Source organism: Poecilia mexicana, unplaced genomic scaffold (genome assembly GCF_051168715.1).
Source record: "Poecilia mexicana isolate PSO_F unplaced genomic scaffold, ASM5116871v1 scaffold_1, whole genome shotgun sequence".
Classification (NCBI taxonomy): Eukaryota; Metazoa; Chordata; class Actinopteri; order Cyprinodontiformes; family Poeciliidae; genus Poecilia; species Poecilia mexicana.
The window spans coordinates 14,097,561-14,117,540 of NW_028263370.1; the positions used below are offsets into that span (position 1 = coordinate 14,097,561).

The 19,980-nt window shown below is 38.9% G+C and overlaps 2 protein-coding genes across 2 annotated transcripts; one reads left to right on the forward strand and one right to left on the reverse strand.

Moving 5' to 3' along the window:
• Positions 1-671: 671 nt before the first annotated feature.
• On the forward strand, positions 672-8,702 carry LOC106927070 (40-kDa huntingtin-associated protein-like). The gene is made up of 12 exons (XM_015002378.2): positions 672-796; positions 1,922-1,968; positions 3,178-3,250; positions 4,779-4,938; positions 5,051-5,119; positions 5,233-5,353; positions 5,454-5,546; positions 5,685-5,749; positions 6,276-6,357; positions 6,499-6,545; positions 7,907-7,962; positions 8,078-8,702. The coding sequence occupies exons 1-12, from the start codon at positions 738-740 to the stop codon at positions 8,157-8,159; spliced, it is 954 nt and encodes a 317-aa protein (XP_014857864.1). The 5' UTR covers positions 672-737; the 3' UTR covers positions 8,160-8,702.
• On the reverse strand, positions 8,373-16,184 carry emp1a (epithelial membrane protein 1a). Its single transcript, XM_015002380.2, has 5 exons — positions 16,055-16,184; positions 15,193-15,276; positions 13,853-13,961; positions 13,598-13,738; positions 8,373-10,043 (listed from the first exon to the last, which is right to left on the reverse strand). Exons 2-5 carry the CDS (start codon positions 15,265-15,267, stop codon positions 9,883-9,885), a joined length of 486 nt encoding a protein of 161 aa, XP_014857866.1. The 5' UTR covers positions 15,268-15,276; positions 16,055-16,184; the 3' UTR covers positions 8,373-9,882.
• Positions 16,185-19,980: the final 3,796 nt, after the last annotated feature.

Genomic DNA, 19,980 nt, shown 5'->3' on the forward strand with positions numbered 1-19,980 from the left:
TTAAAAATGCCTACAAACCAACATGACCAGCAGTCAGTAAGAAATGCAGAGCATGTCAGCTGTACCTAGTCATTTCTCCCATAGTATGATACAGATATTTATACTTAAATAAGTATCTTCAGTTACATACTAGTAACTTTATTTAACATCAAAGGTCTAATATAAAGTATTGATTTTGTGATTTTATGTTTGAAGGTAATCATCTAACTCCGTTTGAGGCGAGCATCATGCATCTCTAAATATTTTTTACTGGAATTTTTACTACTTAGGGCATATCATTCTTTAACATCTCAGCAGCAAACAAATTTTTGCTATTAAACTACGTCATTGTTATGTTGCCAAAACTAAGGAGCTACTTTCTACGTCAAATCAACATAAAGGAAGTATTCCAGTTTTGAGTGACAGTGGAGAAAACAAGAAGGAAAAAAGAGAAACTATTATAATCATGAGACGGTTAATTTAAATCATATAAACTATTTAACCTGATATGATAATAAAAGCCTCTGTAACCACCGCCGAATATACATATTTTAAAGGCTGGATAATACCGTAATAACATTGCCTGTTGTTTAGATGCATCAGCTTAGAAGCTCTGTTTTTGGACATTTCCTGTTGGGACACGCGCTACTCATTCGGCATACGCCAGCCAATGAAACCTTGAGAAGACCTTCAGTAAGCCAATCGCAAAGCTCCTGTCAGAATGATTTCCTGGTTTGGTTTGTTTAGCTGTGTCGATCATGGCTGCGGAAGGCGATTTTCTGGCGAGATACCGAGCTGTGTCAAATAAATTGAAGAAGTCAGTAAGAATTTAACTTACTTTGTTTCACTGAAAAGTTGAAAGGAATGACTAGACAACGTTAAGGACAATAACGTTTATTATCTTGACTGCTATATGTAGCATTGAAGGCTAATGCTAACAGTCAAAGCTAGCGGTCGCTGTCCGTTTCTGTCATTTTTTTTTTCATTATCTGTGCAATACATGTGTTTGCTTATTTTTTATTAACTTGACTTTAGCTTTGACGCTTAGTTAGTGGTCGTCCCTGGTTTGATTTGAGGAAAACATGCTCCCAAGCAGTTTATCGTTAGACACATCAACCACAAAAGAAATGTAATAGAAATGTCAGACTTCATTACTAGTTTGTTAATGTAATCAAATATCTAAGCATTTGTTGATATTTCTGCTGACAGCCATGTAAGTTATTAAATTAATCCAAATGTGGATCAGTTATATAATAAACTAAAAGGAAAATAGATGTTGTTTCTGTTGCTTGATCTCTATCCCCATTACTCTCTGTGTTCTTATCTAAGAGGTAAGCTGTTGTCATGCTTAAAATTAATCAGTTTAATTTCACAATTTGCTTGCTGTTTTTGTTTTAAGAAACACTCTAAGGTAATAATATCACTCTCTGACTCCCTGAACTTTTGGGGTTTATTGAGGTATTTTATAGTGTTAATATTTCTGTGAAACATGTTTGTTTCCAGGTTTCAATAAATATATGCTGCATTAAAGTTGGGCTTCACAATATTAGAAAATCACATGCTTGCAATAACATTGGTATCCCTGTATTTTTCACTCTTCTATTTCTAATCTGTGCTTCCAATATTGTGTGATGTGACCTGTATCATGTTTGGTATTGTAATCTGTGTCAGGTGTGAACACTTAACTGCATTGAGACTACATTCAGTAGGTTTATTGGCATGCAAAGTACGACCTCATTCCAAACAACCTTTTGCCTTATTGTTGTTGTGTGCACTGATATTAACATGTTGCTATATTTCATGTATCCCTAATCAAACTCTTAAGTCTTCATCACTGTCAGATTTAAGCCCTGTAACACATAACAGGTCAAAGATTAATCCAGAGCTTCACTTCAACTAATCATTTGATGTAAACACTTCTGGTTTTGCTTTCTCATTGCAGACGTTTTCTCCGGAAGCCAAATGTAGCTGAAGCCAGTGAGCAGTTTGGTGAGTCGATCCGTATCCAGGATTGAAGATTATCTGCTGTTTATAACAGCCGGGTACATTCGCTTCCATGAGATAGATGTTTTTTTTCCACCTGCATAGCTTCTTAAAAATTAATCTTGTGCCATATTTATAATTAGTCCTTACATAGAAAACTTTTTCTTTGAGTAAGATTTTTCTTTCTTCTAGCAGTAATGTTTGCCAAAAGTAAGCATAAACTTGTAACCTGCTGCTTTTAGAACTGCCTTTATATTCGAAAATGACTATTATGTGTCTTAACAAACGTCTATAAAAGGCTCAAATAACTTAAGTCCCATTGAGTTAGTCTATTCTGTTTTTCTCTTCTACCAAGTTTCCTGGCCAAACAAAGATGTTCATCAGGAGGCTGTCAAGGCTTCAGCGGAGCAGTTACCTGAAACAGAAAATAGACAAAAAGAGGCATTTTCTTGTCATGGTTGTCAAACTCTGTGTCTGCAGATTGTCAGGATATCAGAGACAGATTTATCTCCATGGCTACATAGGTTTTAATTGTAGCAACAGTTAAAGATTGAGATGGATCTAGTCAAACCATGAAGAACAGCTGAAAATCTGTCTCTTTGTGAGACAGCTTTGACTGATCCAATTTTACATCGTCCGGTTTCTTAGCAGCTTATAGCTGCCACAGAGCTGACAGGAAATAATGTTTACAATATTTAAGTAAAGAATAGAATAATTGTGCCACGGGTTGTTCATCATGACCCTAAAGACCGAACTGATCACAGGGCAACAGCAAAAGTAATTGTTAGCATAAAGGTACTACTGTTATATACAACAAACACGGCAGGTTAGTAGGGTTGGATGTTCCTGTAGAGGCATAAAAAAGACCAACAATGCACCAAATTCAGCATTAAAGTGCAAAGAACAGTTTTAAAATGTGTTTGCTCAACATGGACAGAAAAAAAGCTTGCTTTAATTCTTCATCGTGTGTCTTTCCTTTCAGTTTAGCTGTCCTGATTTTCAGGATGAAGGTTGTGTGTATCCTGCACACGACCCTCATTTTTTCCACAAATATCTTTAACAGCTCTGTTAGGGTGAGAAATGTCTGAACAGGACACCAGCGCTGTCACTTGGTCTGCCCCTGTGACAACGGGGAGCAGATGTTTTAGAGCAGTTTCACTGTTTGCCTCTTCTGTTTCATTGTTTTTTTTCTTCCTTCTGCATGCGTGCTTCCAGGTCAGCTGGCGAAGGAGCTGAAGCAGCAGGACTGTCTTCAGTATGCCGCCTTCTGTAACCTGGCCATGGCTCGGTGAGCACACACAGCTAAGGTTGAATTTTAATGTTGCTTGGACCTCCTTATGGTTATTTCAGTCTGCTGTTCATTTGGTTGTGATGGCGACACAATGAGATATTTTGGGATGTTTTCTTCAGAGGGTTATATTGACGTATTGTTGATATTTGATGTTATTGGATTTGAGTGATCTGATCATGAATGTATGGGGATAAAGGCTAACAGGTTTATGTATTTGATACCCACTATAATAATGCATCTATCTCCATATATTTGTCTACATCGTTACATGTATTTAATTTTGTTTTACTACCTGGAGCAGTATTTGTGTCTCGGAGTGTTTGCTGTGTGAGTCAGCTGAGTTTGGCTCCAGTCTTTGGCTGACTCTAAGCTACTCTTTCGAAACAAACATGGCAGATAAAGCGTCTTACTGCTGCCAGATGAACCTGGTTTCAAATGTTCTAAGTTTTCTAAGTCTGAAGTGGTCCAAAAAACTAAGCGAAGTTATACTGAGGTAAATTTTGTTACGCAACAGCAATGTGCCATGTATGAGCAGCTACATGGGGGCTGATCAAAGCTAGCGGCTGCACTCAAAGGTTGGACGAGTCGTGTGTCTGCTACCTTCAAACTGTGGTAATTTTAGTCAAGACTATCCTACTCAGAATCCAAATACCAGGTATTAACAGCCTTGCTTCCAGCTGTCCATTTGTAATGAGCTTGCAAAATAGCAAGGTTAAAAAGTGCAAAGGTTCCAAACATTGGAGCGTTGAATTATAACATTGACAGCATTATATTTGCTTTTATTGATTATTTTTGTAAAAGTGCAGCATAAATGAAAATTTAGCTCTGTTGTAACACTTGTAATTGGGGCTGTTTTAGATAAATGATATTTGTACGACAATATAGTACTCTCATGCACACTTCTTATTTTTTTTCCAAACCTCTGTGTTTACATTCTGACCCTCACCTATAGTCATAAGAAACGTTACTAAAAGATGAGCTGACTGGACTCTGCATTAGAGACAAGCTGATATGCTCTGTCTGGGGAACTTGTAGTAGAGCCGCTGCTTCGCTGCGTTGAAAAGATTTTTTTTGAAAGGTCTTGAAATCCCCCAGAATGAGCTGTAAAGCATCACTGGGGAGGGAGGATTTCTGAATTTTTCTCCTGAACCACCTATAACCTCGGCAACCAGATTTCAAATAAGCTGAGTTGGATGGATGTCTTGGATTTAAGATGCCAGTTGCATATGGACAGCACTCTCTACTGGAAGTACCTAAAATTGCAGTTTACTGTAAGAACTTGAGTCCAACATTATTGCCTGACTTTGCTGTAGCTCTAACTATGTAGATTCAGCTGCTTCAGTGAAAGTTTTCCTTAAAGATGCTTACAGAAAATTTTTATCACTTTGGAAAATAACGCTGGGTCACGGCACCAATTATTTATTTTTTTTCAGCGACCAATAAATGTGACAATTTCAAAATGACTCAAATCACTTTTGCATTCAGCTCCATATATGTTTTTTTTTTTTTTTTTTTGTGTGTACAGGTGCGAGCAGACCCTGTTTAATGCTCCTGGAGAAGCGCTGGCCTTAACTGACGCTGCCCGTCTCTTTCTGTCATCTGAGAAGGAGATCAGAGCCCTACAGGCTCAGGGCTTCGACGAACACCTTCAAGCTGCCCTCAACTGCTACAGTTTTGCCATTAAGGTCGGCTGTGTAACAGCAGCAGAACTCTGTTCGGTGTAAAATCTGAAAACAGATGGGAGTCTGACTGCATTCTTGTGCTGTGACTGAATGCTGATGTGAAAATGTGTTACAGGTGTACATTGAGATGAACCAGCCTGTGATGGCAGCCAGCCTGTGTTTGGAACTTGGCAACGCGCTCAAGGTTTGATCGTTGCTTCCAGCTGTCCCGTATGATTAATGAAGAAGGTTTTCATTTTTGCTTTAAGGGTCACGTAAGCCACTTGGCGCATCAGTCTTTTCTCCATCCTTCTACAGGAGATGAACAGACCGGGAGAAGCGATCGTTCACTTCCAGAGGGCTGCGGAGTTACAGACGCAGACGCCTATAGAAGCTCTGCTGTCCATGGGAGAGATGGCCACGTGTAAAATCCTCACACGTGAGTTGCGTGCGCTCATTCGAATGAGATCATGTCGTTTGCGGTACGTCGAGGTCAATTCATGATGTTTGACTTTGTATTCAACTCCTCTGATTTGCAGGTGACTATGACGGTGCTTTGTCGGTGTTCACAGAGATGCAGCTGATGTGTCAGGAGAGAGGACTGCACCTGCCAGGCACCACAAGCCCTATTGGTGAGGCTCCGACCAGAGCCTACTGGTCACCATTCTCAGATGCTCAGACTTTTGTATTGTTCTATGTTGTCTCTAGCGTTGTTTATTCCTGTGATTGAACTGAAAAAGCTGACCAGTTTCTTTTGTTTCAATCAAAAGGCGCCTTTCTGGACATTGTAGCAAAATGTGAGATATCTAGAGTTCTGCTGCTGATGTTACTTGAGGTAAGCTTCGAGAAAAAAATTGCTATTGTTATGTAAAGACACTTCTGACATGTTTTTGCGCCAAACACTAGGGCCTTCTAAAAGTATTCACACACATGCAAGTCTTTCACAATGCATAAGCAATCATACATTTCAGTCTGATAATTTAACTTTCCAAGTACAAAACAAACTTGCGCAAATTTGTGAGGTGAAATGAAACTGAGACATTGTTTTCAAAAGTGTGGTGTGAATTTTTAGTCAGCCTTCCTGAGTCCGTGCTTTGTAGAACTGCCTTCTGCTGCAGAAGATGGTTCTACGAAGTCAGTGTTTATACCAGATTTTCATGTAAAGAGAGTGACATTTTTGCCTATTCATCTTTGAAAATACATCAAGGTCAGTTATCCTGCAATTAATTTACAAATAAACGACCCTTAACCGTTAAAGCTGTAAAAGAGCAAAGCATTTTCAGGCATTAAAACAGCTCAACTGCTGCAGGTCATCACATTTTAATGGAACTGCCTCAGTGTGTGTGTGTGTTTCTTTGCAGCCTCCACCTCAGAAGTTACTACCAGAACATGCCCAGACCCTGGAGAGGTACGCATGGGAGTCCTTTGACCCTCACAGCCAAGGTAGGCGCCCCTTAATACTTAACTGTTTGGGGGAGTTGGAGGGGAAAAAGTGAACGATTTTAGTTCCCGTCAAACTCTGAGCATGAATCAGGCAAATGACCCTGGCAGTGGTGTAAATATGAATGCTGTTTGCTCTTTCAGTGACCTTCCTGCCTGAGAATATGTTCCTGCTTCTGCAGTCTGTAGTGGTGAGTTTTGTGATACGTGCACTTGGCCAATTCAAAAGGTTCCTGACCTTTTCCGCCTCGCACACAGAAGTTGTTTTTCATAGCCTCTACATGACAGTGATTAATGTTTTGGTTGCATTTCCCCCTTTGGCAGCATAATTACTCTTCTCTATTTGGCACCTATGTTGCTAGACTTCTCATAGTATCTTTCAGGTTCTCGCAGTTAATATTTTGTGTTTTTTATTTGTACAACCACAAAGTAGTTTATTGGAGTTTTATCAGCTCAACATGATGGTGAAGTGGAAGTAAAATGACAGAAGGTTGTTGTTTTTTTCCTCCTAGCAGTGAAGGTTTATCCTCCGGCAGGAAAAAGACTCTAAATATAAAGTTAGAGAGCCGGGCAATAAGTCAATAACAATAACTGCCGCAATAGACATGCAATTAATATCAATAAAAAATATGTCCAGCAGAATGTTCAATAATTTCACTTAACTGTGATCCAGAACCACAGAGCATTCTGGGGGATGTAGGCAAAGGAAAGGCTTTATCCACTCAAGCTCTCACGGTCAGCTAAGCAACGTTGGTGGCATCAACTAACTCACTCGCTCTTTGGTTGCCTAGCAGCAACCTGTTGAGTAACTTGCGCAGCAGTAGTTTCAGGTTTTGCCAAAGTAACTCACAAATACTTAATGAAAAACGGTGTGGAGCGAAAGGAGAAAATTAGTACAGCAACTGTGGATAAAACAGAAAAGGAAAGGAAAGGAAAGTTGGCTGTATTTCAGATTTTTAAAATAATTTTTAAAAAATGTATGAAACAGTATTGATATTGACTGATATGAAAGCCTTATATTGTGGCAAATTTTCAACCGACCCTAAGTTATAGTTGAAAGACTGATCAAAGTATAATTGCGTCTTTTACTGGCCTACACCTAAATATATTGACGGTGTTGGTTTGCAGCTGTAATTACACCAAAAGGTGCTCGTACTTCTACAAAGTACTAAATTAGGCAGCAGAATAGTGAATGCATGTCACTCTTTTTCAGGGTTGAATTTGTAAATAAAAAAGTGTTTTAGTTTCCTTCCACTTCTCAATTATGCATTGCTGTGTGCCAGTCTGTCTCAAAAATCTCCCCAAAATTCCCAATTAAATAGACGTTTGCAATGTGACAACAAGTGGAAAACGCTCAAGGTGTTTGACTAATACAGCAAGGCTCTGCATAAGTCGAGTACCTTTAATAAAATAAGAGTTTCTGTTGTTGTTATGCTGCCTAAGCTCATGTTACGAGGCAGTAAACATAGAAATATGAGACGTTAACAAGCTCATTTGAATCTGTAGTTGTGTTTTTATTAGTGCGGTGTCTAACAGCAGATCTGTTCTGCAGATGGCGTGTCAGGAGAAAGACACAGAGTCCCTCAAGTCCTTGCAGACTGAGCTGTGGTGAGCACTCATAAATGTCTCTTCCCATCATGTGATCTGCACAGAGAAGCATTTCCAGGCTTCGCCATCATTTTCCAATATTGATCACATGTTTTTGTGGCTCTTCTCTCTGCAGGCCCTTTCTGACGGCAGAGCAGAATCACCTGCTCCACCTTGTGGTTCTGGAGCGAATTGCACCGTCTGGTCAAGGGATTTAGCACAGCCTGGCTTTTACTCACTTCCTCTGGGAACAATACTGTGTGTAATGGAATATTCCCGTTTCTGAGCGGTCTGTTGTAAGACCCGAAGAAGGGTTGTTTTCACGGTTTAGGAACTCTGGTAGAGACATTTTTTATGTTTTATTCACTCATTTCAACCTGGACCAATTCTTATACAATGTAAAAGTGAGATTGTTTGAGGTAAAACACAGCTTCTGTTTGTTTTAATTGACTTTATTAGTAAAAGACATGGCTTAGATTCCAATGTAAATACAAACAAATTGTCTAATGCATAGTTCTGTTAAATGGTAAAACGTAACACTTCCGCTCTTCATCCCTGGATCGTTTTAAGGTTCACTTGTACAAACGTACTTTACATAAGATAGCAGCCGACTACAGACAGAAAACAAAACATAGCTTAAAAAAAATACACTCAATACAAAATGCTACAAAAATATAATTGGTTACATTGTACATAGACGTAGAAGGTATATACCATACTTGTAAAATAATGAGAAACGATTAAATGTAATGTGAAGTAAGGCTTTTGTTTCAAGAGTGTTCATTGTTATTGCTGTTTAGGCAAGTCGCTGTACCCTCTCAGATACAGGGCAGTAGTAACCATCAGCCTCACGACACAATTTCCTCACATGATGGATTCACTTGACATATCTTTCTAAAATACAGTATATCCCAGGAGCTTCTTCTGAAGGTGCTCATCTTTTCACATCAGAACTTTGTTAGAAACTGTAGTTTTTAGCTCAGCAACAGAAAAGATGAATGACCCAACGCTCATGTCTTTGGACGTCAGCAACCGTTGTAGAATAAAACCTGGACATAAGCTGCAATTCTGATCAGAGGTTAGATCCACTCATTACAGGAGTAAGTTTCATATCAATTTTTTTTCTTTTCCTTTTTTTTTTTCCCAGGACAGGATGATGCCTCATGTAGCTTCAGGAATTTTTAGAAGACAAGAATCTGATGCATGAGTTTGAATAAACACTCAAAAATAAATATGCACCCTCACTGACCTTTTGGTATAATTCTGGCTGGATACTTCTCATCAAAATGGTTCATTCAAATGAGTTGGTTTTCAGGAAGAGCCCCATCTTTTAAGCACAGAACACACATTTCCAATTGGGTTACGGATTCCCAGGACCTTATTTTCTCATCCTGCTTTATCCGTTCCGAAATTAAAAATTTGAGCATTTAGGTGTAGGACGGATTAGCGAAAATTCACAACAAATTCAAAATTGTTTCCATTTTTGCTTAACATAGAAATTAGCTCAGCAACCTGAAAATTGGGGAATACTGAATGCCTGCCAATGAGGAGTGTGTGAACAGTTCTGACTGGATCTGTACCACTCGCAAATTAAACTTAAATGATCAGATCAGACATGAGCGCGGCGGAAATCTAGTCAGTACAGTCAGAAGAACAGCAAGTGACATTTCACACAAACTTTAAAATACTGATAACGTCTGGACTGAGTTCCCAGACCTACAAGTAGCTACATCGCATAGATAAATGATTAATTAGTTAAGGTTACACAGATGAAAGCTCCTTATCTTACCCACTTACAGACCCACTCTCCAACTCCAACTTGTTAAGATCAAATCAAGAGTATTGGCTCGTTAGCATTCCAACATATTCCTAACTGAGGATGAAGCTGACAAGTCTTGAAATGACTGAAAGGACAAAGGAGCACAGACCCCGACCTCCGATTCAGTCATTCCTCTTCCGCAGGACGATGTAGGTGATGGTGAGGAAGAGAGTGAGGACAAAGGAGATCCACGCCAGGATGTAGCTGTGCCCGTACCCTCCTTTTTTCTCAGTGGTGTGAAGCTGCGCTGTGTAGATCGAGGCTGCGGTCATTATGCACAGGCCTGCAGGAGAGGAGGAAGGAAGGAAATGGGGAGTGATGATGCACAGAGATGAGATTTTTTAGAAGTAGTCATGTTTTCTCTGAAAAGGAAAAAAGTCAACAGCGGCAAGATTGTTAAAGAGGACTTGTGTACAGCTCCAGGCCATTCAGTTCAAACAGTAAAACCATTAATGTAAGGTAGATCCTGATATATTTCAAACTTTTATTTCTGTTCATTACGATGATTATTATAAGTAGGGGTTAGCGATATACTTTGTGTTATTATACCCATACATACCCATTTATAATGCGCTTCTTTAGGACATCAGTCACACACAAAAAAGTGTGTGTGACTTACCCACAAATTAAGAATCTGATGATTAGTGATTTAAATCACTAATCTGCACACAGTAATTACATCTAGTTATATTTTGAAATTTATTGATATTTATTGATACTCTCAATGCTAAAAACAGTGGAGAAAATAGTAAAACTAACAATCCCAACAATACAGAGAGTTTGGGGCTATTTTAAGCATCATTAGTTTGAATTTATTTTGACAACACTAAATCAACATTCTTATCGTGATTTTTAAAAAATGATCGCTGTAAAAGATAAGCAAAGCCAAACCCTAACTACAAGACCGAGGTTCTCACAATGTTACAATCTTACATCAGACCAGTAAATACCAGCTATTTCAAGATGTCGGCCTACAGGAAAGCATATCCATCTACTTGGTTCTTGGTCTGGCTGCACTGACCTTAGACCTCTGGAAAACCCTCTGGCTTAACAGAAGGAATGTAAAAAGCTGTTTTCTGAACGCTTCTCTTTGTGCTGGCTTTTGAAACGCTGACTCTTGCACCAGTCCACACTGCAGCAATCTACCCCACGCCTTTGAACAGACTGTGGTTATCCCTGTTACTGGTGCAGATTTTCCTAGCACACGTTTTCCTTCCACTCAACTTTCAATTATCATGCCTGGATAAAGCACTCTGTGACGAGCAAGCTTTTTTTTTTTTTTTTTACAAATGACCTCTTGTGGCGGTTCGTCCTCAAGGAAGATGTCAGTAACTATTTTTTGGTCAGCAGTGAAGCCATAAGGTGTCCATATAGTTGCCTGCTGATTACTGATTGTTTATTTCCTTAAACAATCTGGGCCAACACGATCCGTTAGAAGTAGGAACTGCCACCAAAACATCTAAAAGGATCACACCGATTATAGTCATGTTTAAAATGCATGCCATACTCAAGTATTTTTGATGTGGTTACTTGATGCATTGCAGTACATGGCTGTGCACTAAAAAACAAATAAATAAATAAAACCTCTGGAGGCTTCCAGGATGGGAAAATCCAATTGTTTTGAGTCGTGACTGAAGCAACAAAGCTTTGGAGCCTTGAATAATGTAACATCCCAGGCATTCTCAGCTCACTGGCAGCTGTTTGGTGAGTTACGCTTCAACTAAATCTTTGCTTTTGAGATGAAAAAAAAGGAACACGTTAAGACACGATCTTTTTTTACACTCAGTGATTTCGAACGCCGTTCTCCTCTATTGTTTATTGTTGCTACATTGTCATGCTTTCACACAATAAAGCAAACACGGTCACAGCATTTGAGGACATCACTCTTACTTTAAAACGCCTTAAATGTTTTACTTTCTCACTTCCTGTGAGATGAAAATAGACGAGTTCATGATTCCTAAAAGTTGATGATGTTTCTGTGTATAACCACCTGGTCAAATTCTTTAGTCGAACAGAAACATGAGTCTGAAACTGACCCACCCTTCTGTATCCCCCACTGGGGATTGTATAGACATTGGAGGAGTCTTTGGGTGTTGCCTGAGATAAAAAAAAAAAAAACCCTAACCATTGTCTGATACATATGTGCATCAGACAAAATAGTCTTAAAACATACCGAAAGGACTGAGACAAGTTGAATTTACGAGGATCTTGTTAATGAGTGTACAGTTAAAAGAGCTGAGTGAGCTGGCAGATCGACAGAAAACGCGGCCCAGCCAAAGGCACCGACAGCTGAAACAATGGAAAGGACAATAAAACTCCTGGAAGATATCTGAACACAGTGATTGTTCCCAGATAGATGAATCTCCCATCTTGTTTGTGGAAACAAACAAGATGGGAACAAACTGCTAGGCGTCAGAATGGGCCGGGGTGAAAGGTTTCCCCAGCAACTCATCTGGCTATAAAAGGGACAAGCTCTTTCACATTTTGGCATTTTACAAACGCAAACTTCAAAGTATTTTATTTAGGTTTTATGTGATACAACAACACAGCTTTGGACACATTTTTTAAATAAAAGAAAATTAGTTAATACTTTGCCACATGACCTGTTCCCTCAACTACAACTGTGATTCTTTTAGGGTATGTCTCTACCAGCTTTGAACATGTACAGATGTGAATTTTTACCCATTCTTCTTTGCAAAATTGTAGAAGCTTTGTCAGATTTGGTGGAGAACATCAAGCATTAAATTCTAAGTCTTGCCACAGATTCTCAACTGGATTTTGATCCTGACTTTGACTGGGTCACTCCAACACATGAATGAACTTCTTGGTGTTTGTCAGGGTGTTGTAGTTCTACTCGAAGCCAAATCTCTGACTAGTCTCAAATCTTTAGCAGCGAGGCGTGCTGTATATTTAGCTCCATTCTTTTACCAATCCGCTCTAACCAACTTTCCTGTCTCTGTTCAACACCAGCTTCCCTTAGCATGATGCCACCACCACTATGTTTCACATGGGAATGCTGTTTTCAGGAGTATATTGTTAGTTGTCTGTCACTGTGTTCACCTGTGTTCTCTAACAAACCTGTTGGGCCTTCGTGAAACAGCCAGATTTAAACTGAGATTAAATTACACACACATGGACTCTGTTTGCCAATTACGTGACTTTTGCAGGCAGTTCATTGCACTGGATTTTATTTTAGGGTGTCAGTGTGAAGGAAACTGAATAAGAATGCAAGTCATGGTTTTAGATGTTTAATTGTAAAAACAATATATTTTATGCTACTCTGTGTGGCTCTATCACATAAAAACCAAAAATGTGAAAAAGTATTTATAACACACTGTATGCTGCACCAAAACTACTGTTGCGGTCAGCTGTAAGTATGAAGGACCAGGAAGAAAAGTGTTCACAATTTATAACTTAATAACAATCTACATAATGAGCAAACATAAGCTGTCATTTACAGCTTAGGATTTGCATCTCATTTGAGCTGATCTGTGTATGGAAGCTCAAGCATCACATGTTTTCTCTGACCTTTAAAACATGATCTCAAACAAGTTGTTATTCATTTTTAGTCATTTAGCCCTATGGCTAAATGACTAAATAATAATGCATTTTTTTTGTAATGCTACAAAATCTCATATTTATTTCTGCTTGAATGTTTTATTTTTTTTCAACCGTCTGCATCGTTCCGTTCCGAAGGCATCGAGGTTTAATGGCATTATTGACCTCGGTCAGCCAAGCATGTGGCATCCGTAAGAAACAAAATCCAGCGATATGAAACAGGGACATGAATCAATATCTCTCACAGCAGCACTCTGCATTTGACTCCAGGTTACTTACAAGCGATTAGCTGTAAAATGCCAGTGAAGATGAACCTCTGCCCTTTGGGCAGGGTAAACAGCTGAGCCACGAACACAAACAGGGCCAGGATGGTGAAAACGCAGGCCAGGACCGAGGTGGCCTGCACCGACTGGAGGAAGTCTGCAGTGAGACGGAGAGTTTAAAGAAAAAAAAAAAAAAAAAAACTTTTTTAATTAACACTGCTGATGTTAAATTTTTTTCTTTTTTTTCTTTTTCTTTTTTTTGTATTCAAACCTGATTGGACATCTGAGTATTTCTTCAGATCGCCATAATGCCAGTCTAAGCCTATTAAGTTCCACCTGCCCCACAGGTCTGTGTATTCATCGTTAGTAACCCACCAGGCCTGAAAACAAGAATAAACGTCAAAACATGCAGAGGCACATAATGATTACATTGCAAACATTTGGAAGTTGTATTGCCGGCAAAGGTTTCTTTCCTCCTCATCTTGTTTTTCCCTCTAATGTGTGTGTGCGTGTGTGTGTGTGTGTGTGTGTGTGTGTGTGTTTATCAGTGTGGGTAGACCAATTCACTGTTCTCTTACAAAGCTTTATTTAAATTATTCTATACACATTGCTCTGCTTGTTTTTGTGCATGTGGAGGTTTGAAGATCTGCAACACAGTGGGCTGCGAAAACATATTTTGACATTCAAGTCAGGCTTTATTCTCGATGTGTTACAAACTTGCACAGTGAGGCCACAGATGCATGGAAAGGCAATGTTGAAAACTTAGGCTGTTCTGAACTAAAAAAATACTGAGGACAGATATAACTTAATGAGATTAGTCAGACTTAAATCAATGTGAAGGATGTTTCCTGAAGGGCTATCCCATTGTTGTTAGCATGTGTCTTTGTGTAAGCTAATATCATGAGTCCTGAATATGAAGGAGTGTTTTAAGCTTTCCACATTATAGTTATTTTTGAGACTCTTATTGCTAAGTGGAAAAGGAAATTGTACTTAAGTCTCATAATTAAGGGTCAACTAATAGTGAGACTTCTACATCTGGAAAAAAGATCTGCACTAAGTGATTACAGAGACAGGCTAACTGTTGGCCAATACTGACGCTAAAGTTGGCATCTACTTGGAAGCTTCCTTTAAAACGAAAACTAATGGATGTCTTACAGTTTTTAAGGAATCTGGAATGGATTTCACTTTCAAGATTGTTTATTTCAGATATCTAGACAGATCAAACGTTAACTGGATAAATCTATATTAAACAACGATTCTTTAAAACCTTCCCTCTATTTGTCAATGTTTTTTGGCATCAGGGCCCCTTTGTAAGCTATAAAGTGAAAAGTAATGGGCAGAGGTCAGTAAAGACACCAAATGAGCAAGAATGTAGAATTTCTGAATGAACAGAGCAGGAAGTGCTACCCCTCAGTTCTGTTGCCTCTTGTGATGTCATCATCCAAATTGAAAACAAATTAGCAGGGATTTTTGTCATTCAGTGCAATTTTTTTAAACTCCTGCAGTGAAAATCTGTTTCCCAGCTTTGTTTTTGCCATCCGTACAGATCAGTTAGTAGGAGGAAAGAATCACTTCTGGCCCCCCGTAAGTAAGAAAATAAAAACCACTCACGTTATCAATGGTGGCCACCAGGAGTAGGATGACGGTGGTGATGTGCAAAACGACGATCCCTGCCAGTACCAACATTGTGACCCTCTGAAAATTGATAAATGAGAGGAATGCGAACGGATGCACATCACTACTTATTTTCCACTCACACGCGCTTTATAGGACGTATCAATTAACACACAGCACGAGTTCCAGTTATACAATTTAACATTGAAAGACGTTGAAAACATAGAGGAGAGAGACAGAGAGAGCCATTACATGCGAATCCCAACACGCCCCGGGAGTCAGGAGGATTTTTGAACAACATCTGGAGTCAGACACGTCGCACAGTCAGGCGGTTTGACGCTCCAAAGCGCTTCATTTTACAACTCAGTCCTATTTTCTAGCAACTTAAAGTCAATTCCACCCCAATTACGTGCTCTGAAAACTACTGATCTTCGCTTATCTTCTCGTTTTCGCCGCTTTCCGCAGTTTCCGTGGACCAGAAAGGCGCGTTTGTTTGGACGTGTTTGGGCATTCCCAAATGGGACCCCCTCAGTTATACACACACGCACGCACGCATGCACGCACGCACACACACAAGCCCGACACCGAAGTCAACAACTTTAGAAAGAGCGCGAGAATCCAGCAAGGCAAAAACGACTCACAACTCTAACTTGCACAAAAACAATTATGACTATATTATTTGTGCAACCTCTTTGGCGCACTTATTGTGCTTGTTTTGCCCTTCAACGCTTTTACAATGCACTCGGCTAACTTTATTTCTCTTCATATAATAGCAAATAAGACTGATAACACAGTTCCGCAGAGTACGTCCGGTAATCTAGGACTTCTCCGAGATAGAAACAGAATGAGTAAAAGTTACCTGAAAGCGCTTCAAGTCTCGGCGCGGCAGCTGCTTGGGAATGTGTAAAAGTGTGTCCCCACCCTGCCTCTAATTCTCAACACACACATCTCCCTGTTTTCTCACTCTCTTTCCACTCCTTTTTACTCTCCCCTCTTAGCCCCACCCAGAAAGTCTCAAATATAAAAAAATATATATATATATTTTTTTAAATAAAAGAAAGACTCCAACCACGGAAAAGCTTTCATGGTGTACTTAAAACTGTGCGTTAAACGGGTCGCACCTAAAAATCTGACTTTGTGATGAGTTTGTATTTTCAAATGTTTGAGTCGAGTGGCTCAACTTTCCCCATGTGTTGATGGAAGTTAGAGGAAGAATCCCCTGTAACTTCCATTTTCTGTGCCATTGTGCACCCAGAATAACTTCTGCAATGATGGCACATTAGGCAGAGTTGTAGCCAGTGGAGCAGCAAGATCTGAGTCCATCTTCTGTTAAACAACCACACTCTGATGGTGACATTTAAAGCGTGAGGGGAAAAGCAAAAGAGAAGACAATAACTAGAAGTCTACATTTCATGCGTTTCAGCAACATGGCTCCTGTTTTGGATCAACTTTATCAAAAGTATTAGTATGATCATTTCTGTCCCAGCTGCAAACTAGCAACCCATAGCATGACTCTGCTGCCACCGTGTTTCACCCTGGAGAGCTGGCCAATCGTGTCCAAACATGTTGCCACATGGTTGAATCTTCTAATGTTAAAAATACTCAAAGGACACAATTTTGTCCAGTCAAAAATTCTCAAATCTTTTTAAAGTTTCTATTTTCTTTACCTGCTCAATAATAAACTATCCATCAAACCATAAATTATGCCCATTCCCCTGTCTGTAAATCTAAAACATAATGGGTCTCACACATCTGCTACAGTATAAGAAAGGCTTGCAGTTTCTGAATTTTTTAAAATCAGATTTGGGTAAAAAAAAATAAAAATAAATAAGATGCTCGTTAATGATGTATACTTTGACCTGTACAAATTACCCAAATATAGCCTTTCCAGAGTTTGTTTTTAAAAATGTTTAACTGTCCAGTTGCTGGTGAAACCTGATGTAAATAACGTTTTATTTTTAATTGAACTGCTTTATTTTTTTGTGCTGTTTATAGCTTTGTGGTCATAGTAAAAGTAAGTAGGTTGTCATTGTGGACAACCTACTAAGGTTGCATAAAGTTGACATATGTTTGATGAAGAAAGAAATCTTAATATCAACATCATCTGAGATCTGAAAGGACTGAAATCATTTACTTACCGAATGACAAAATTTCTCTTCCAAAAAGTTGACCCAGACTAAGTTTAGGTTCCTGAAGCCGTGGCAACCCCAATAGGAACTTATGAATAACTTATTCCTGGAAGAAAGGCCTTTCTGCTTTACATTTTCAAAATTATTTTTCACTCAACACCAGTACACAAATAGTACATTTTGCTTCAACATTTTACCTCATGGAGTTCCCTGTTATGAAAAAGAGATCAATTTCAGTTCAATCCATTCCTTTTACATTTTTGCATGAGGGCCAGGTTCAGCGTAAATAGCCACAGAAGTCAATGCAAATTATCTTCTAATGTTGTATGACAGCAGTTATAAAAGAAAATATGCATGAACCTCTGTGAAATTCTTGAGATTAGGGAATCCCTGTAAGAACGCGGTTCAGTGGAAAAGCAGTTCTGGTCATTTGTGAGTTTGAGAGAATGTGCATGATCCCAAACATCCCAAAGTGTCTGTGCGTGTGTGCTTGCTAAAATAAAAATATTTTCAAAAGATTAAAACTATGACTGTGAGCTGCTCAGCCTATGGAATTTTTCATGCATTCATGAGCTTTATGAACGTTCAGCAGCTACAGCATGTTGATCGAATTATGCCAGAACCACATTCATAAGTTCATCAACAGTGTCAACAGGCTCATCAGGGAGAAACACTGCAATTAAACCTTGGGATTCACTGTCGTAGCAATGAACTAAGACAAAAGTTCTCATCAGAGCTTTGCTTTGACCGAATGTTTAATATCTTATTTTTTTTCCCCACAGAATGATGTGTTTTGAATATAAACAGGCCCTGCAGGTCACCAAATCTTCTGCTTTTCATGATGTCAAGGTAAAGAGGTTCAGGTCCTTGTAAAGTTGTTCATATCTCTTGATTTTTATTTTTATTTTTTTGCGTTTGATATGTTCCAATCACAACCTTCAGATTATCGTGGATCTTGATCCATCTTCCCATAACTCAAACCAGCTCCCCCTGTGTCTGCTGAAGAAAAGCATCTCCATATAGTAGAGGATTAAACATTATGATTCATCAAGCTGTTTGTGATGTTTTCAATTGGATAATACCCCTCAGTCTGAATCTTCATGTCTGCAGCAAGAATCGTCTTACAGAAAAGCTGTTTCTGAGGCCCAACTTCCTCTCCCATGCAATAATTTTGTTAATTGCAGATCCTACAGAGCGGCACCATATATGGAGATCCCTTTGCGAAACATCTTTGGCAGATTACAGCACAGAACCTGTTAGACAATAAAGCACTTTGTTGTGACTGTCTACCTAAAATTCTAATAAAATGCATTAAAGTTTGTTCTTGCAAAGTCATAAAGTGTTTAAAAGTGTCAGGGGTATAAATATATAGTTGCAAGTCTGTAGCTGTAAGAACATTCCTCAGTGCTGGTGTCTCCTAGTCTTCTCTGAAGGTCTACATTAAATAAGAGAATCATCGTCTTAGACAGAGAATGACAGTTATTATGTCCCTTGCCTCTGAGCTGGCCAGCGTTTCTCATTGTTTTGGAACATTTCTGTTTACCCCATAAGCACCAAGCCAGAAGTTGCTGAAAACCTGAAGGCAATTTTTTTTTTTTTTTCGGCTCTGTCTGTCTTCAAACTGAAGAAAAAGGGTTATATATTGGAAAAGTAACCAGTTTACAGGTCTACTGAAGTTGGAAACTTGGATTTAACTCTGTGTTTCCTGTGTTACATATCAGGGCTGCACAAAATTAGGAAATTAAGTGATATGCAATAGCATGGATGCCTGTCGTGATGAAAAAACATTTTGCTAAACGATGTTAATGTTTTTCTCATTTGCATTCATTGCGAACAGAATGCAGGTAGTGAGTAGTCTATCCAGGAAACTTTGAAAAATGAAACCCATTATTTATAGTTCAACAACATGGCTTTATAGAACACGTTGGAATTATACATCTAAGTAGTTTTCTTAATTACTTTACCAGAACATCTTGGTGATTTTGACTGCTGCATCAAACAACAAACATCACAAATCGTATAACTGGAGAGCCAGACAGCAACGTCTGACGTGATTAGCTAATATTTTTTGAGGCCCGTAGTTATTGGTGACATGATTATTAGTGAAACTGCAAGAACTATTCATTTTCAATCTTCAATACTTTTCTCCCCTTTTTATATAATCTCATTGTTTTTCAGGCACTAACATCATAACAGGCCTGTATAATGAAACATGCCCTGTCTCTAGCATTCATAAAATTCTGGTACTATAACATCAGTGAAAACTGAAGTTAATCAATTTTTATTATTTTTTTTATCTTATGCCAGCCTGAGGAATGAGTAGTAAATACTTTATATTTACTCTCAGTAACAGAAAGGACTTCATTCATCTCAATATTCTATGTTTGTGGATTATTCTACTGCACAAGCATAGCATTTGTGCAGTAGAATACATTTCATTCAAATACACATAATCAAAATGGATGTCGCCAGACAGCTATTACTTTACAAGCATGGATGAAGTAAAGTCATGATATTAGTTGGCAGAATTTAAACATCATCCATCTCGGATGAAACAAACTGTCACAGAGTGGCTTCTTGAGGAGCGCGGCTATCTGACAGCCGGCGATCTCTCAGAGAAACTGGCCTGGACTGATGAAGTCCTGCTCTGAGTACT